General features: G+C 43.8%; 1 protein-coding gene across 1 annotated transcript in view; it reads left to right on the top strand.

Annotated features, from left to right (window-relative positions):
* The first annotated feature begins 14,246 nt into the window (after nt 1-14,246).
* DRD4 (dopamine receptor D4) overlaps nt 14,247-17,903 on the top strand; it is a 34,658-nt gene continuing 31,001 nt past the window's right edge. Inside the window, exon 1 of the mRNA XM_035124091.3 lies at nt 14,247-15,041. Within this exon, the coding sequence (XP_034979982.2) occupies nt 14,784-15,041 (258 nt within the window). The 5' untranslated portion in view covers nt 14,247-14,783. The remainder of the gene's footprint in view (nt 15,042-17,903) is intronic.

The raw sequence follows: 17,903 nt of genomic DNA on the forward strand, positions 1-17,903 counted from the left end.
CTTGTTGGGGCCCAGAAGCATCTCTCTGAACAATAGTTTAAAAACTTTAGGGTGAAGGAAGCTGTGGTCCAGCAGCATCTGGAGGGCAACGGATTCTCTACCCTTGCAGTAGAGGAAGAACTAGCCCTCCTACCTCCACTCATCCAGCATATGATGAAGGCACATTTTCCTTGGTAGAAACATGTTTTCCTGTTGTCCTACGGTTACCTTTGGCTGCTAGTTCCTGAGTTACAACACAAATCTGTTCACAAGAGCAGAAGCAACGCTAGACCATCCACCATGCTTCCACCACCATTAAAAAACAACAGCCCTAGCCTCTTTCCAGCTCAGTTTAGGCACATCCTACTGCCATTTGCTTCGGGTTGAATTCATCTGAGCTGAACTCAGAGAGGACCCATTGAAATTAATGGATCCAAGTTAGCTATGTTCCATTAATTTTAATGGATCTACTCTGCATAGCACTAACATTGGATACAACCCTGACTTTCTCCAATCCTTCCATCTTCGTCCTTGCCAATAAAACACTGTTATGTGTATGTACAGGAACTGGCGCAATGATTCATTGGGGCATATGACCATGGGGAATTCCAAATAATCTACCGTAAGGTTCTCCACCTACCCTAAGGATGTGGCCACCACATGCGAAGCAAAGCAAATTGAGGTCAGATGGTACTAAGGACTGCCTGGCTAAATCCATTCCCATAGAAGTAAAATATCCTTTAATCAGCTTACAGAGCACAAGGAAGAAGGAAAGCTTGTGTTTCGTTTCGTTTAAAATAAAAATAAAAAGCAGCAGCTCTGCAAGAAGCCTAGCTGTGGTTCTGATTTTTCCTAGCAGCAGATGGCTCTAGTTTTGGAAGGAGTTATGGCGGTGAAAATGTTCAGCAGCTGCCTGAGAAAGGACCCTAATTGGAACAAGGGGATTAGGGAGTTTAGCTTTTTAAATGTTCCTTTAGGGCACTGTGTTTTTTAACACTTCATATCTGCCTGAGGAGGCAGTGTATACATAGGGGGAAACATTCAGTCTCTCCTGCTTAGCTAACAGAGACAGAACCTGAGGAAGAATAGCGCATTGGAAATGAAGTAAGGTGGGAAATTACCATTGGAGGTTTGAGATCTGTCACCATCCACTCTCCATCTGAGCAGCTTTTTTGCTTTTTAAGTGCTAGGTCAGAGCTTCTGGAGACTCTTCTTCGCCCCCAAGGGTTTTTGTTTCAGCAAATCAGAAGACCATCATTATCACCGTTGCCCCAAGTTTAAATGTTGGCATAGATAGTTCTCTCATTTAGATGACGAAATGCATTTCACTATCAAATTTCCTGTCATTTGCAATGCAAAGTTCTGCTGTCTTTAGCTGGACTTCCCGGTAGGTGTATGCAGCCTTTAAAACAGGGGCGGGGACATTATCTCCACCGCAAAGGCCACATTTCCTTCAGGGCAAACTCCTGAGGGCCACATGACAACAGTTTGTGGGGCCAGAGGCAAAAGTGGCCGGCACAAAAATTGCAACTTTTACCTTTGTACAGTTGGCTGCTTTCTTTATACAGTTACACACAACTTCTTTATCCTCTCATCCTCTTAAAGAAGAGGCATGATCAGATTCCAAAGACGCAGGCCAGCCAGGAGAAAACACTCAGGGTGTGAAGCAGGGCCCTTGAGGTGTGTGGTCTATAGAGTGTTCCAAGGGCCAGATAGAGATGCCTGGAGGGCCACATTTGACTCCTAGGCCTGAGGTTCCTACCCCTTGCTTCAAAGGGGTGTTTTTGTGCAACTGTTTTACAATACATTTTAAAAGGGAGGGACTATATTTTGTGTACAATACAGTATGTTTTGTTTCATTTAGTTTAAAATTATTTCTGATTATTAATTAAACTACTCTGAAATATTAAAATATTCTAAAGCAGTTTTTAACACTTTGATTTTATACTTTCCCTTTTTAAAAATAGTGTACAGTACTTTTAAATTTTGCATATTTGCATCAGTGAACCCTGATGCTCAGGCCTTTATTTGGACCACAAGGACAAGATCTTCCTCAAATACAGTTGTCCATTTTATAAAACTACTGGCTGACCCTCCAAAGATTCTATCATACAATGTGAAAGAGCCCAGCCATAATCCAATCATTATCAAAAGCAGGGAGGGGAAGCTGTGGCTCTTCATAGGCTGCTGGGCTCCGTTTCCCATCATTCCTGATCACTGGCCATGCCAGCTGAGGCTGATGCGAGATAGAGCCCAACAACATCTGGAGGGTGACATGTACCCTATGCCTGATATATAAAGGCAGGATGGAGACAGTACTGATCCAGGAGAGTCAGAAGCCTAAGCAGGGTAAGAAATGGGCTGGAACACCCCTTGTTCTGCGATCAGCTTTTGTGGAAGGTAGCAGGGAAGTTGCCAATGCATGCAAATTAATATATTCAGGAACTAAATACAGTGGTACCTCTACTTACGAATTTAATGCATTCCGAATGCACATTCATAAGACGAAAAAAATTGTAAGTCGAATCCCATAGGAATGCATTGGGAGAAAAAATCGTAAGTCGAAGCAACCCTATCTAAAAATTCGTAAGTAGAAAAAATCCTATCTAAACCACATCCAAGATGGTGGACAGAGCTCCATTCATAAGTAGAAACATTCGTAAGTAGAGTTATTCGTAAGTACAGGTACCACTGTAATTAATCAAAATGGATGTTTTGTGTTCATCAAGGTGCTATGGCACAACTCTCCAGAGAATACAGTCATTTTTGTGGGGGCGCATACATATCTTTGAAACAGGAAAACTACATTGCAGAGGTCATGATTTAATGTAGGGTGGGTCACCCATGATTTGAAAAGCAACTATCGGACTATTTGATTATATGATTTTTATGACATGGAGCAGACCTTCTCACACCCACACCCACACCCACACCATATACACTGGAAGAAAACTGAGCAGACTGAATCTGTGCAGTCTCCTCACATTATCCCCACTGCTCCTGTAGATTATGCTGCCAAAGGCAGATGAAACTTGGCTACACAGCATCCTGCAGTGCTCAGTACTTCACAAAAATGGGACAAATGGAGGTCAATAGCACTTTCTATTCTTTCTATTTTAACTTCAGTTCCTATATCCCTGAATTTATGGTTCACAATACTCCAAGATAGTCAACAAACTGGAGGATCCCCAAAGTGAATATTGCAAATTATGCGATATAAAGTCAGTGCTGTAAAAGGAGGAAATCCAGCTAAAACAGGTGAAATCAATGCTCCGCTGTTACAGCATGTAGTTGAAACACTTGCCAATGCAGCCAAATGTCAAACATAAATCCCAGTTTCCATAAAGCAACAATGCTTCCTGGCTTGTAATCCAAATGTGCATACAGAAACCAAATCATGCAAAAGGGCATGATGAATTATTTTCAAGTAAACAGTTAATACTAATTTTCTGGAGACTCAAATTAAATTAATGTCCAGATGGTACATTATGGCAGCCAAAATACACAGAGTTAATGCAGCATATTCCCTATAATGTGGGAAAAGCGATGGACGGATCAGTTTTCTCTGTCACCTTTGGTGGGCATGCCTGGACACACAGGGATTTTGGGTCACAGTACTAAATAAATGTGAAGCCTACAGCACAGGATGGAGACACATAACCCCTATCTCTCATCATTATAATTTACTTCATCATCTTTTCCTTGCTGCTAAAACTGTGTAGGCAAGTAAGTGAGAAAACACAGCAATTCTATCCCCCATGAGATTGGATTAATAAAAAATGGGAGTTCATGATCATGCCCAAAATTACCTGTCAAATCTGGGGGGGGGAATCACTTCCTCACTAATTGGTTCCCATTTCCCCCCTCTTTCATAGAAGAAAGTTTGCAACCAGACATGTTCCTTATATTGACAATGGTGAGCCGCCTGCTTGCTTTTGCTTACTGGTGATGATTACTTAATGTGTTTTGTGTTACATTTTTCTCAAACTGACCACGTTTGTTTATTGCATTTGTTATTTCCCAAAAAATACTCGAATAAGCGTAATGTGTCTGGCAATGAGCACTGCTCAGCAACAAGAGCAACAGAAGCTGAACTATCGCTTATTGAAACAAATGGAGGCAGCAAAGTAGTTTAAAGAATAATTCATCTTGGGTGGCAGCTGAATCTATCACCGACTGCTGACTGCTTTTTTGTTTTATTTGTTTATTACTGTATTGAATTTGGCACTTCCTGAAATTAGTTTCAGAATAGACCAACAGGTCTGGGACCAGTTGTGTGACTTATAAATGCTGTAAGCACTGAGAAATGCAATTAGGAGCTGTGGAGGTATATAGGTTATATTTGCTCTGGAAAAAGATGTTCATTTTTAGCTTGTCAATTGCTGTGCTTCTCCATGTTTACAGAAGCAAAGGTCTGCCCAGAGACCACCACTTCCCCCAAATAATGTGTAAAAGAAATTCAGCAATTCCCCCTCAAACGGAAAAGTGCCCCCAAGCTACAAACTGAAGTAGCTCAAATAAAGAGCTTCACCTCTGCTTGTAGGGGAGAGGTCTTCCCCTGCTTCCCCTAATGGTTATTGTATTTTAATATTCTGTTGGAAGCTGCCCAGAGTGGCTGGGGAAACCCAGCCAGATGGGAGGGGTATAAATAATATGTTGTTGTTGTTGCTGCTGCTGCTGTTGCTGCTGTTGTTGTTGCTGCTGTTGTTATCTCCAGCAAATGTCCTCCTTTGGGTGCTCCCTTTAAGTGCTTTTATTCTACTTTGTGTTTGTTTCTAATTCTGTGAAATGCTCTTGTATGGTGGTGTTTCACTTTTTCTGTTTCCTTGTTTTAAACTGCATGATCTGCGGCCCTCCAGTTGTTGTTGGACTCTGTCAGCTCCAGCAGAGATGATGGGAATTATAGTCAACATTTGGAGGGTCTCAGGCTAGCTACCTCAGGAAGAACTTTCTGGCAGGAACAGCTGTTCAACAGTGGCACAGACTCCCTTGGGAGCTGGCGGACTCTCCTTCACTGGAGGTTTTTAAGCAGAGGTTGGAAAGCCATCTGCCATGGATGCTTTAGTTGGGATTCCTGCATTGCAGGGGGTTGGACTAGATGACCCTTGGGTGTTCCTTCCAACTCTATGGTTTTATGATATTCAAGCAAAGGATATCCTTTCTCTGACGAGTATAAATAGTATAGTGTGAATAATACTGATAAGCAGACCATATCCTGCTTGGAAAGAACATGTGTATATACCTACTTTAGTTCCATCCAGGGATAAGGCCGAAAGTCAATTAAAATAAATTGTCAATCAGAACTTGATGGTGGTTGAAGAAATGCTCATAGAACTTCATTTTTGCATGACAACACATTGCAGAAGTTGAACATGAAAAATGGGGGGGGGGAGAGAAAGATGGGCATTAACTGAATAATAAAAAGCCATTGGATTTATTCTTGCATGCAGATTACTGCCTTCTAAACTGCAGGTGGAAATTAATCATGCTGGGTAAATGCAGCTTGATTAATATATTGCTGGCTTATTGGAAAACCATTTCAGTTTTTAATTACACGCACGTCTGCTTCCAAAGGACCAGTTTTTAAAGAAGCAATACGTGGCAAAGGTGTATAGCTTGTGTGCTATATTTCTTTAAGAGGAAATGGCCAAATGAGCTCCAATAGGGTGGCCTACTCATTGGGGGGGGGGGAACCCTGACCTGCTCTTGTGCCTTTCATGGTGGTTTGATCAGTGATTAACAGCAGTGAGAGAAAAAACCCAGGTCAGTTAATTCCTGATGAATGAAATCACCTTCTGTCTGGCACCCTTCTCCCCTCCTCCAGCTTGTTCTGTTGTACCGTAATTAGAAAGGTGATCAAAATGCTTCGTATAGTTTGGGAAAAGCTAATTGACTATGAGGTAAATAGGGATACTACCAATATACAATAAATTTGGGCAATCACTAATTCATATTTGCATTGCTAAATGTAGACAACAGTACTTTACATGGGGAACAATCCACTAAGTACTGTTGGATGAGGTTATATTTTTAGTATACCTAGCTAGCCTTTGTTGTTGTTGTTTAATCGTTTACTCATGTCCGACGCTTCATGACCCCATGGACCTGAGCATGCCAGGCACTCCTGTCTTCCACTGCCTCCCGCAGTTTGGTCAAACTCATGTTCGTAGCTTCGAGAACACTGTCCAACCATCTCGTCCTCTGTCGTCCCCTTCTCCTAGTGCCCTCCATCTTTCCCAACATCAGGATCTTTTCCAGGGAGTCTTCTCTTCTCATGAGGTGGCCAAAGTATTGGAGCCTCAGCTTCACGATCTGTCCTTCCAGTGAGCACTCGGGGCTGATTTCCTTCAGAATGAATAGGTTTGATCTTCTTGCAATCCATGGGACTCTCAAGAGTCTCCTCCAGCACCATAATTCAAAAGCATCAATTCTTTGTCGATCAGCCTTCTTTATGGTCCAGCTCTCACTTCCATACATCACTACTGGGCAAACCAAAGCTTCAATACGGACCTTTGTCGGCAAGGTGATGTCTCTGCTTTTTAAGATGCTGTCTAGGTTTGTCATTGCTTTTCTCCCGAGAAGCAGGCGTCTTTTAATTTCGTGACTGCTATCACCATCTGCAGTAATCAAGGAGCCCAAGAAAGTAAAATCTCTCACTGCCTCCATTTCTTCCCCTTCTATTTGCTAGGTGATGAGACCAGTGGCCATGATCTTGGTTTTTTTGGATGTTGAGCTTCAGACCATATTTTGCGCTCTCCTCTTTCACCCTCACTAAAAGGTTCTTTAACTCCTCCTCGCTTTCTGCCATCAAGGTTGTGTCATCTGCATATCTGAGGTTGTTGATATTTCTTCCGGCAATCTTAATTCCGGCTTGGGATTCATCTAGTCCAGCCTTTCGCATGATGAATTCTGCATATAAGTTAAATAAGCAGGGAGACAATATACAACCTTGTCGTACTCCTTTCCCAATTTTGAACCAATCAGTTGTTCCATATCCAGTTCTAACTGTAGCTTCTTGTCCCACATAGAGATTTCTCAGGAGACAGATGAGGTGACCAGGCACTCCCATTTCTTTAAGAACTTGCCATAGTTTGCTGTGGTCGACACAGTCAAAGGCTTTTGCATAGTCAATGAAGCCTTTGTACCTAGTGAAATTATTAGCCATGTTGCCTATCAGAACTGAGCAGCTTTCACTGAACAACAAGTTAATTATGAAAACATCCATAATGTACTGAAATAATTGGGGGGGGGCATCACTGAAAAGATACAGAACAGACAAAATCTATAAATAATGTGAGGATAAATACACAGGTGTGTGGTGTGCAAAAACGAGTTCCATGTGCATATTTTGGGTGGAAGCTTCTGACCCAGATGGATCCCAACTGGTTTGCACTGCCTGAGGCATGGCACCATTTTGAGAGGGCTCCGAGTAAGCCAAATCAGTTTGTGCCTTGGGTAGTTTGATAACTTTACCGAGTAGCTAATGAGAAAGGCATCTGCATATTCTGGAGGGCTCACACTATTATGCATGCTGGCAAGAGACCTTCATATTGATTAGCATAAGCAGAGGTCAGGAAGGACACACTGCAGCTTTCTTTCCTTGTGTGCCTAAGCTTTTGCCTTAAATACTTTACTGAGCACCCTGACTATTTTAGAGTGAAGGAGCATACTCAAAATGACAACAAGACTAAGTGATATTTCACTCATGCGCACCACGAAATTCTTATTCACCCAACCTAGAATAATAATACAGCTCTTCTTCACATAATCACACAAATGCTTTCTTTAGTCTTAAAAAAACCCAACCCCTCTTTATCACTAAGCTAGATGACCACACTGTGAGCTTCAGTCCATGCCTCTTTTTTTTGTAACTTTGGAACTAAAATTGTGCATTGTGAATTTGTCCTCTCAATCGTGTCCTCATTTATTAATTTACTACACAGCTGTAGGTTGTGAGAAGCTTGGTGTGGATTATGTATTTAAAAATTCATTAAAATGGCATGAATGCACAAGTAGTTCAAACAAATTTCAAGCGTGTGTGCTATTTTTCAGTAAGAGATCAATATATTTGTTACTACATATAGTCTGAAAGCTACTCACTGAAAGATCCATTTTTCACACACGTTATTCTGAACACCTGGAAATGCTAGGACACAGGACTCTTAAATCTAATTCCCTGACTTTCACATCTTTCTTCCTAACCTATACAGGTTCTCAAACAAGGACACACACATTGTGTGTGTAGGTTAGATACCTGCAGGAGGGGGCAGCATCTGACTGGCATTCCGGCTGCTGGACAGGGGAACAAATGAAAGGAAGGTATGGGCACCGGAGTCAACTACTTCCATTAGCCTTTCTCAGTGGTATTAGTCTCAACAGCCAGGAGACCCAAGGTCAAGAAATCGGGATGCTGCCTGTATTTATTCATTAGCGAGAAAAAAGCACTTGGCACTACTGAAATGTTACCATGCAAATAGTTAATTGACAGCCTGTGTTTTATTTCATTTCATTCTTGTTTCCCAGTCCTTGTGACTCTTTTTTTAAAAAGTAAAATGTCACACTTCTGTTTATTTGTTTACTTGCCCTATGCTCTCGTTCTTACACATTCATATTGCTACATTAATGGTAAATGTTATGAAAAGAACAGGTCAGGAGGGGAGAGATTTAAAAAAATGGAACATGAACAATTTTTTAAGGGATAAAACATTTCTAGTGTTGAGATGATTTTGGAAAGATATGCTTTTAGCTGGAGTGACACAACAATCTGGTAAACATCATTTAGAGAATGTGTTTCAATTTGCAATCTGCCTGCACTTTGTCTCCATGTAATCGCCAGCAACATGACAGTGTGTCTTGGGTTAAGCTCCGTTACGATTTCAAATAAGACAAAAGGAAATGGGCAAACAGCAAACACAGTCCCTTCTGAAATTGAGAAAGACAAGACCTGCCCTACCCTCTCAAGGAAGTTTCTCTTTTTAAAGTGGTCTGAGAATTTGTTTACAGCATGAAACCCCTCTCCAAAGGGGCTGGTTTGCTAAAAAGGTGATTGTGTGTGTGAATCGTAGGCAAAGCAGGACTGAAAAACACAGAAAGCTGCCTTATAGCAAGTTGCACAAGCTCAGTATTGTCTGCACTAACTGGCAGCAACTCTCCAGAGTTCAAAATGGGCCTTTTCCAGTTCTACCTGGAGATGCTAGGGATTGCACCTGGAACCTTTTGCTTGTAAAGCCTGTGATTTGTTACTGAGTTATGGCTCTTACACAACCTGTACTGGTCTCATAAACTAACAGACTGTTCAGGCCCACTGTCACTAGATGTGATGTGGCTGGAATGCCAAAAATGCCAAAAAAGTAGCTTCTGAGACTCGGAACAGAGAAAGAGGAGTATGTGATCAAAGCAGGAATTAGGGCAATTTCATTATGTAGCAACTTAAATGCAGTTTGGCTACCAGATAATCAGCACAGGCATAGTTCTGTAACTGAATAGTAATTGGTGGCTGGAGGCAGGAATGGGCTGGATGAAGATCAATAAACTGAAACTGAATCCTAACAAGAGGGAAGTGCTGTGGAACAGTAGTTCCCAGGTTTGGGAATTAGGGGAGCAACCTATTCTGAAGGAGCAGGTGCATAGTCTGGGATGCTCTTCCATTCCGCCTTGTCAGGGGAGGCCCAGGGGGTGTAATGACATAGAGTGCCTATTTCCTGCTCCAGCTGGTTCTCCAACTACAGCTGCTCCTGTGCAGGCCCTGGTTAGACCACTGTAACGGACACTACATAGTGTTGCCCTTGAAGACAAATTGGAGATTGCAGCTGGTGTAAAATGCTGTTTAAATAGTGTTGGTTAATATGGCTATGCAAGACCATATTACACCACTCCTGAAAGATTTGCACTTGTCGCCTGTTTATTGCTGAGCCCAATTCAAGGCTGCCGAAAGAAGTGCCTCCCTCTGTCCTGTCATTCCCATGATCTGAGATCTATCAGGGAGGCCCTTTTGGTTATGTCATCACCAAGCAAGGTCTGGACTTTCAGCACTCATAACAAGACCTTCTCAGTGGTGGCATCTTGGCTGTGGAACAGTCTTTTCCCGAGTTTAAGAAACACTAAGATTGGCTAGTTTACAGCCCCAGGTGAAAACACATACTTTTCATCAGGCATTTTGTGTAAACAGTTTTGGCTTCTGTATCAGGGTGTGTTGATGCACTTTTGTATGTTGTGACCCACTCTGAGATTGATTTATAGTAAAGGGTGGTAGATAAAATTTAAAAATAAACACCTATTTGAGAATTGCACTACTGCCATGTCTTCAAGCTTTATCTCAACAAGAAGAAAGCTAGAAGTAAATTAAATTAAATTAAATTAATTAAAGCTCAAATTCTAACAAGAGTTTAGACAAGCGGCACAAAAATGTTTCAAGGCGATCAGAAAAACAGCAGTCAGTTAATGGCCAAACACTATGTTGCAAATCCATACTCTTACTTTGTTCCTTAGCATTCTGCCTTTCCTACTCTAACTTGCTGTTAAGAATGATGCCTTCCTTTCATTACCTGTCTGGAAGTATTTGGTGATAAGCCAGCAGCCACCTGCTCCTTTGGATCCATTCCAGTCCAGCTTTTGCCCTGGTTATGGGATCAAGATGGCTCTGGTCACCCTAACAGATGATCTCTGTAGACAACTGGTCCGAGGCGGGCCGGGACTGCTGATTCTTTTAGACTTGTCAGCAGCCTTCAACATGGTTGATCACAATCTTTTGGCGCACCGCTTTGCTGATGTGGGGATTCAGAGTACAGTCCGACAATGGCTGCATTTCTTTATCTCAGGGACAGAGGGTGGCACCAGGGAAGGAGATGTCGTCGCAGCACCCCTTGGTGTGTGGAGTGCCACAGGGCACAATCCTTTCCCCGATGCTTTAAAAAACTTTATGTGCCCCCTTGCCCAGATTGTCCGGAGTTTCGGGCTGGGTTGTCATCAATATGCTGATGACACCCAGCTCTATCTGTTGAGTTGGCCCCGGACACACTGACCAGATGTCTGGAAGCTGTGGTTGGATGGCTGCATGGGAGCTGGTTGAAGTTAAACCCTTCGAAGACAGAGGTCCTCTGGCTGGGTTGGGATGGCATGGGGTTGGGGGGGGCAACTTGTGCCAGTGCCTTCTGTCAAGAGTTTGGGTGTAACCTTTGACGTCACCTTCTCCATGGAGGCGCAGGTTGCAGCTACTGCAAAGGCGGCATTTTCCCATCTCCGCCGTATCAAACAGTTGGTCCCTTACCTCTCCCGCCCTGATCTAGCCAGGGAGGGCAGAGAATAAATATTATTATTAAATAATATTATTATTATTATTATTATTATTATTATTATTATTCACAGTCACTCCAAATCCCATACCTATTTATCACTGAGTGATCTGCCACCAGACCAGGCTTCCTCAACCTCAGCCCTCCAGATGTTTCTGGCCTACAACTCCCATGATCCCTAGCTAGCAGGACCAGTGGTCAGGGATGGGAATTGTAGTCTCAAAACACCTGGAGGGCCGAGGTTGAGGAAGCCTGCACCAGACCATTCCTAAATTGTTCTGATATACTGTTATAAGATGGGGCATGTTTAGCTAAACTGATGGGTAGCCTGTATTTAGGGATATTTACATGAGAGGAAATTTACATCAAATTTCTGGTTACCTCTAGATTAAGTTACTGCAATGTGTTATATTGACGGTTTGAGAACTTCAGCTGGTGCAGAATTCAGTGGCCAGGTTGCTCACTGGGGCAAGATGGTTTGAGCATGTAACACTAATCCTGGCCTGACTTCACCAATTATTTTCCAGCAGGGTGGATTTGATTTAAATCACTAGTCAGTAAGACTTGGTACTCCCGCATTGGGAGAAAAAATTCGTAAGTTGAAGCAACCCTATCTAAATATTTGTAAGTAGAAAAAATCCTATCTAAACCGCATCCAAGATGGCGGATGGAGCTCCATTCGTAAGTAGAAACATTCGTAAGTAGAGGTACCACTGTACTATTAGAAATACACTGACACATAATTATGAAATTATTGTGAGGTTTAATAAGTTAACTGTTTATATTTGGACAACTTTTCTGCTGTACTTTATTGAAAGGAGGAATATTATCACTTCCTTAATAACAATTTAAACAATTTATTTAACTAAAACAATAACATTATAGCATATGTATCCATGTTTGTTAACTGATGTGGTTAAACAATAAAAAAAAACACACCTTAGTCATGCTGGCCACATGACCCGGAAAAACTGTCTGCAGACAAACGCCGGCTCCCTCTGCCTGTAAAGTGAGATGAGCACCGCAACCCCAGAGTCGTCTGTGACTAGACTTAACTGTCAGGGGTCCTTTACCTTTTTTTTTTTAACTAATCAAACAGACAGACAGACAGACAGGCAAACAAACAAACAAGAATCTTCCGCAAAAGTTATTTGGACAGAATAGTTAAGGGAATCATTTGTTCCAGCTTCTTCTCTTTTTTTTAAGTGGTAGGGTTGGAGGAATCCATTAATTCCCATGATGCTACTTGTAAAGAAACAGGTTCTCTGTCCTACAAGAGTGGCGATAAAAGGTAATTTCCCAAAGTGCTTTTTTTGCAATGACCATTTCACATTTTGTGCTAGAAGGAAAGAAACAAATGGAGGGAGTGGACTCAGGCTGGACTCAGGCTGTATGCCAGCAAAGACCCCCCCCCACACACAAAAATGTTTTGCAATTTTGACTCCTACATTAACATAATTTTTAAATTAACGTTAGCTGCATTTACATTCTTCTTGTGATTTTGCACAACTCAGTTCATGAGTGCTGCACTTTCATTTTCAATCACTTATTGTGCTTCTGGTCCTTCAACTGACAAGCTTATTAGTTTATTCATTAACGGTATGAGTTATAATTATTTGATTAAATCTGCATTCATGAATAAAATAATAAAAGCATTATTCCTTTGCTTTTAGATGATGCACTCATGTTTCACAGCAGGCACCTTCTTAGGAGACATTCCCTCCTGCAGGACAGGAGGAGAAACACACCTTCTTAAAGCCACAGCAACTTCTGCCACCACCTTGGCTGCAAAAATCCACCCCAGCAAAAATCCTGACTACGCCCATATCTGCCACCCACAGTTTTTGTAAGCACTTGCATTAAAAATAATTAATAGTGTTTCTTCAAAATTTGCTACCTGATCATTCAAGGGCATATTTCGACTCCATTTAAATATTTTAAATTAACCAATTACATTGAGGCCCTAAACATGATAATCCAGTCCACACATCTTTGCTCCTGGCTGTGCCTTGGGATATTCTATTTGAAGACTGAATGTGCTAGGGAGCATGTTATATTTTGTATGGAGTTTGTGTGCTTATCTTCCCTGAGAAAGCTATTTATCTTCCCGCAGAGGTGCGTGTTGCAATTGTTATTTGGAGTATAGTTTGCACTAGTATCACACAGCCACCTACTGGATGTTAGCTGTGATGTCACGAATGACGCAACACAACTGCTCTCTCCAATAGCTGCAGGTTTACGAACGTGAACTTTTTCACCCATCTTTAAAAGGGGAAAAAGAAAAAGAAAAGTGTATGGAGGATAATGCATTTTCGTGCAGCAGGGCTGCATCTCTCCACCAGTAGTTTTGAAAGATAAGGTCAAAGGCAGAAAGGCTGTGCCCATCACGAGCCACCCAGCCATTCTAGGCAACTTTACTCCGGGAGGGGAGAAAATGCCTTTACAGTATTTGCAGATTTCTCCCTGACCCTGTTTGCCAGTAGCTATTTGCCCTCTCCCTTTTATCAGATTTGTAAGCCTACCACGAGGCGACATCTACCGCAGTAACGGCCCCGGGTGGGAATCCCGCAAATTCTCGGGACCTTCGATTGTCTGCCAACGCCTCAGGTTCCCCGTTCCCCTCAGGTTCCCCGCAGCCTCGTTGTTCCTGTGGCGACTTCGTGCCCCGAGAAACCTTCTAAGGAGCGGCACGTGCGAGCGCTCAAGCCAGGGTGCTCGTGGGTCTCTGGGCTGCCGGTGGCAGATTTTGGCGCGTCGTCGTCTGGGACTCCTGCCAGGCGCTGTGAGGCACTGAGGCGCAGGAACCACGGGTCTCCTGCTCGGCCGCTCCCCAAATATGCTCGGATTGCGCCGCGCAGGGTGCTGCTGATTGGCTGTCGGCTCCTCGCACGCGGCCCAGCCCGGCCTCCCCGATAGAGCGCCTCCCTCCGTCCGTCCAGTCAGCTTGCTTTCCTCGCCTCGGGGTGACCCACTTGTAGCTCGCGCCGGGGCAGCAGAGCTGGGCTCGAGCGGGAGAAAAAAGTGAGCGGGACTTGCAAGGGTCCGGCGCGTGCGTTGCGCGCGGACGCGTTTCCTCTTCTAGACGCGCGAAAGGAAGCCTCGAGGGCTTCTTCCGTCTTCCCGCCCGACTGGTGGCGAGGGTCGAGCGGGAAAGAAAACTTCGGGAAAGGGGCCGCGCCGCGTCGGTGAGGCGAGAAGCAAAGCGCGCCGGCTGCTGAGAAGTCCCTCGCGAGCGGGACCCAGCGGCGCGGAGGCTAGGCGTCTCTCTTGCCCCGATTCCCGCGCGCCTTTCGCTCGCCGTGATCGCTCCCCTGGCTCGGCGATGGAGTGGGGCAGCCTGGGCGCTGGTCTCGCCCAGGCAGCTCCGGGACGAGGTGACTCTCTTTCGCCGGCCGAGCCCTGCCGTTTAGGGATCATGAGGCAGTGAAGCTCTTCGGCCTTGTAGCTCGTCAGGCGCCGAAGCGACCGTCGGCGGGACGCGGGTGCTGAGTGAAAGGGCGGCGAGCGGGAGCAATGGGGGCCAACAGCACCCCCGGCTTCAATGCCACCGAAGCCTGCCCCACTCCCGAAGAGGAGCCGGACTACAACTTCGCCGCGCTGGTCTTCGGCGTCTTCCTCATCCTCTTCATCATCAGCGGGAATTTGCTGGTGTGCCTCAGCGTGTGCACCGAGAAAGCGCTAAAGACCACCACCAACTACTTCATCGTCAGCTTGGCCGTGGCAGACCTGCTCCTGGCCATCCTCGTGTTACCTCTCTACGTCTTCTCAGAGGTAAAGTTCATCGTCTTTCCCTCTCGCCTCGCTTTCCTGTTTTCCCCCTCGCGAAGGTAATTTTCCATGCAACCTTTATTTGAAGGGGTGGGAGGAGGCACCACCTATGTTAATAAATACCCCTTATTTTGAAGCACGACTTATATACTTCAAAAGGTAAGGTGGCCAGGACTTTAAAGAGAGTTGTGCAGCGGGGGGGGGGGGGATTTCAAGGTAGGTGCAATTTGCTGCGTCCTAGTGTTGCCCGAGGAGGAGAAAAGCAGGACCTGTCAAGATTTCTCTTTCGCACAACTCTCCAAAAGGTCCCCAAATCCTTGTCGACTATTGCAGATTTGAATGCCACAGGGCAGCCTTTGCAGGAAAGCTTGTCGTGCCTTGTGGGCATGTTTGGGATCCTGTAATGGAAAGCCTGTGAAATGTTGCTTCAGTGCTTAGACCTTGTCTTGTGCATAGTTGTCAGGGACTTGCTGTGGGACTTCATGGAGTTTGGGGATGTTGTGCTGTCTAGGTGAGCCTGCGGGGCTAGCTGGGAGCAGAGAGCACACACCTACATTGCAATCTTTGCAGCTGCTGTGTGGACAGTGTCTCTTGCATGCAAGAGACGGGGAGGCCGGCAGGGCATCAGCACAAGCTGAGGGCCTGTACCTTTTGTACCTTCTGTCTAGTGGTTGAGAAAGACCCGTGCAAATGTGTTCAGACCAGAACAGATGCCGCAGTTCTGTCTTTGAAGTTTTCTGCTAACGGTATGATTGTTGGCACTTCAATATGTAATGCTACGTGGATAAAGGCATATTACACAGCCACAGGTCTGGGCCTTGGTTGAATATTGTCAGGACTCTGGTTATACAGGAGAAGTGGCCTATTGATGATGATGGGTTGTTTTCCTATGTAATCTGTGGGTGTATACTTCCATGTATAAGACTAGGTTTTTCCCCTTAAAAATAATGTCCAAAATTTGAGGGCGTCTTATACACAGGGGCCATCTCCCCCCATTTTCTTAAATCGGAGTCTCGAAAAATAGGGGACGTCTTATACATGGGGGCATCTTATAGATGGGAAAATACGGTAGTTCTTTCTGACAGTGGTTTTTGGGTTTTTTAACATATGAGGAGTGGGCGTATGTAAGAAGGGGATTTGTCCAAACTATTCAGTATGTCTGTTATAGAAGTGATATTTATGTTTAGATCTCTTTGGTCCAAGCCCGACATTTCCTCAATACTGACTAATCTTAAATAGCTAATTTGCAACAATTTTACCATAGAATCTTGATGCTAAAGTTGCAAGTGTCTTCATAACCTGGGGAAATTAGCTAAGAAATGAAACGAAATGTGTTTTCTATCCAAGTTTCAGCACCATGGGTCATTATGGATTTATGTAGCATAAACACTTACATAGAGTCATGGCTTGAAACTAAACATAAGTTTACTTCTGGAGAAGTTCAACCAACGTTCTAGGACATCTGCTAAGGAATGCAGCCTAAACCTTTGTGGTTTTGGGTAGTTTTCAAGCAGTGTGTGGACAGTGGTTGCAGCTAGGACTGGACCTTAGGGCTGAAGCTCAGGGCTCCTCAGCCAAGGGTGCTCACTGAGGAACACCCAGAGAGTGACAGGTGGGGGTGGCAATGGCTCTAGGATTTCCACGGGCATGCTAGAGCCAACCGGGGGTGATGGTCATTGTTGCAACAACTTTCCTATTTTCTTCCTCTTTTGTTAAACAAAATAGGTAGTTGGGACCAGACAGGCAAGACACATACTTGGTCATTGATGCTCATTTTATTGTTTCTGCTTCAAGAAATATATTACCTCTTTCTACAAAAATGTGGTGCTTATTTTCATGCAAACACCTTTATCAGGGCAGCACAAATCAGCTCAATTTTGTTCCTGCAGTCACAGCAGGGTTATGATTTAAATGAGTTCAAAATGTGAAACTAATCAGGGTTGGCAAACTGTTTTTTGTTTGCTTTTTGTCCTAACGTGTCAGGAATGTACAATCAGTTGTACAGCATGGAATGGCAGAGGAGGAGAAGTGGAGAAGTATTACCAGATGAAGTAATATACATAGCCACCATTTGGGAGGGGGAGGGGGGTGCCTGTAAGACCATTAAGTCAAGGATCTAAACTTATCTAGGTTTGCCACTCTGTGCTGATCTCATGCAAAACATTTGGAAAATCAGAAGTTGAGATAAATGAGAGCACTGTTAGTGCTAGTTAAGTGAGCCAGCTGATACATGGGAGATTTACAGTGTCCAAGTGGATCTCAGATAAGCCCAAATGGCAGGTGCTTGGCAGATGAAGCAGAAATTCAAGTGCTTCTTCTTGCAGATTTGGAAAGCATATTGTTCCAGAGCTGAACATTTGTTTAGCTTTGGTTTCTTTGTCATTGAAAATTTGTGTGGCATCTGAGGAAGACTAGAAGATAAAACCCACGGGCAGCTTGAATTAGGATGATTTGCCTTGCTGTTCACTTACTTGTAGGGGCTAGGGGTTATTTTGTTGGGCATTGATATGTGTGCATGCATGCCTGTCACAGGTCTCTGTTTTACAGCATAACCAAGAATTAATGTTCAAAGTAGGTGTGCCATTCCCTCTTAGATCTGATTCAAAGTCATTTGGAGTTAATGGAAGTCTTGTGAGGCAGAGGTGTGAGAGGAGCTAAATGTGGAGTAGATTGAATGTCAGAAATATGTATTAGAATATGAATTAGAAACAGTGATGCGACACATACCACACCCTATTATTATCCATTATCTTAGCAGGCTGTTATTAGATGAAAAAAAGCACTTATGTTTCCAAGGGTACCTCTAATTTAAAGAAGAAAAGAAGCCTTTTGAGCTAAAACATTCTTCCCATTTACATGCAAGTG

This window comes from Zootoca vivipara, chromosome 1 (genome assembly GCF_965207765.1).
Source record: "Zootoca vivipara chromosome 1, rZooViv2.hap1.1, whole genome shotgun sequence".
NCBI classification, from domain to species: Eukaryota; Metazoa; Chordata; class Lepidosauria; order Squamata; family Lacertidae; genus Zootoca; species Zootoca vivipara.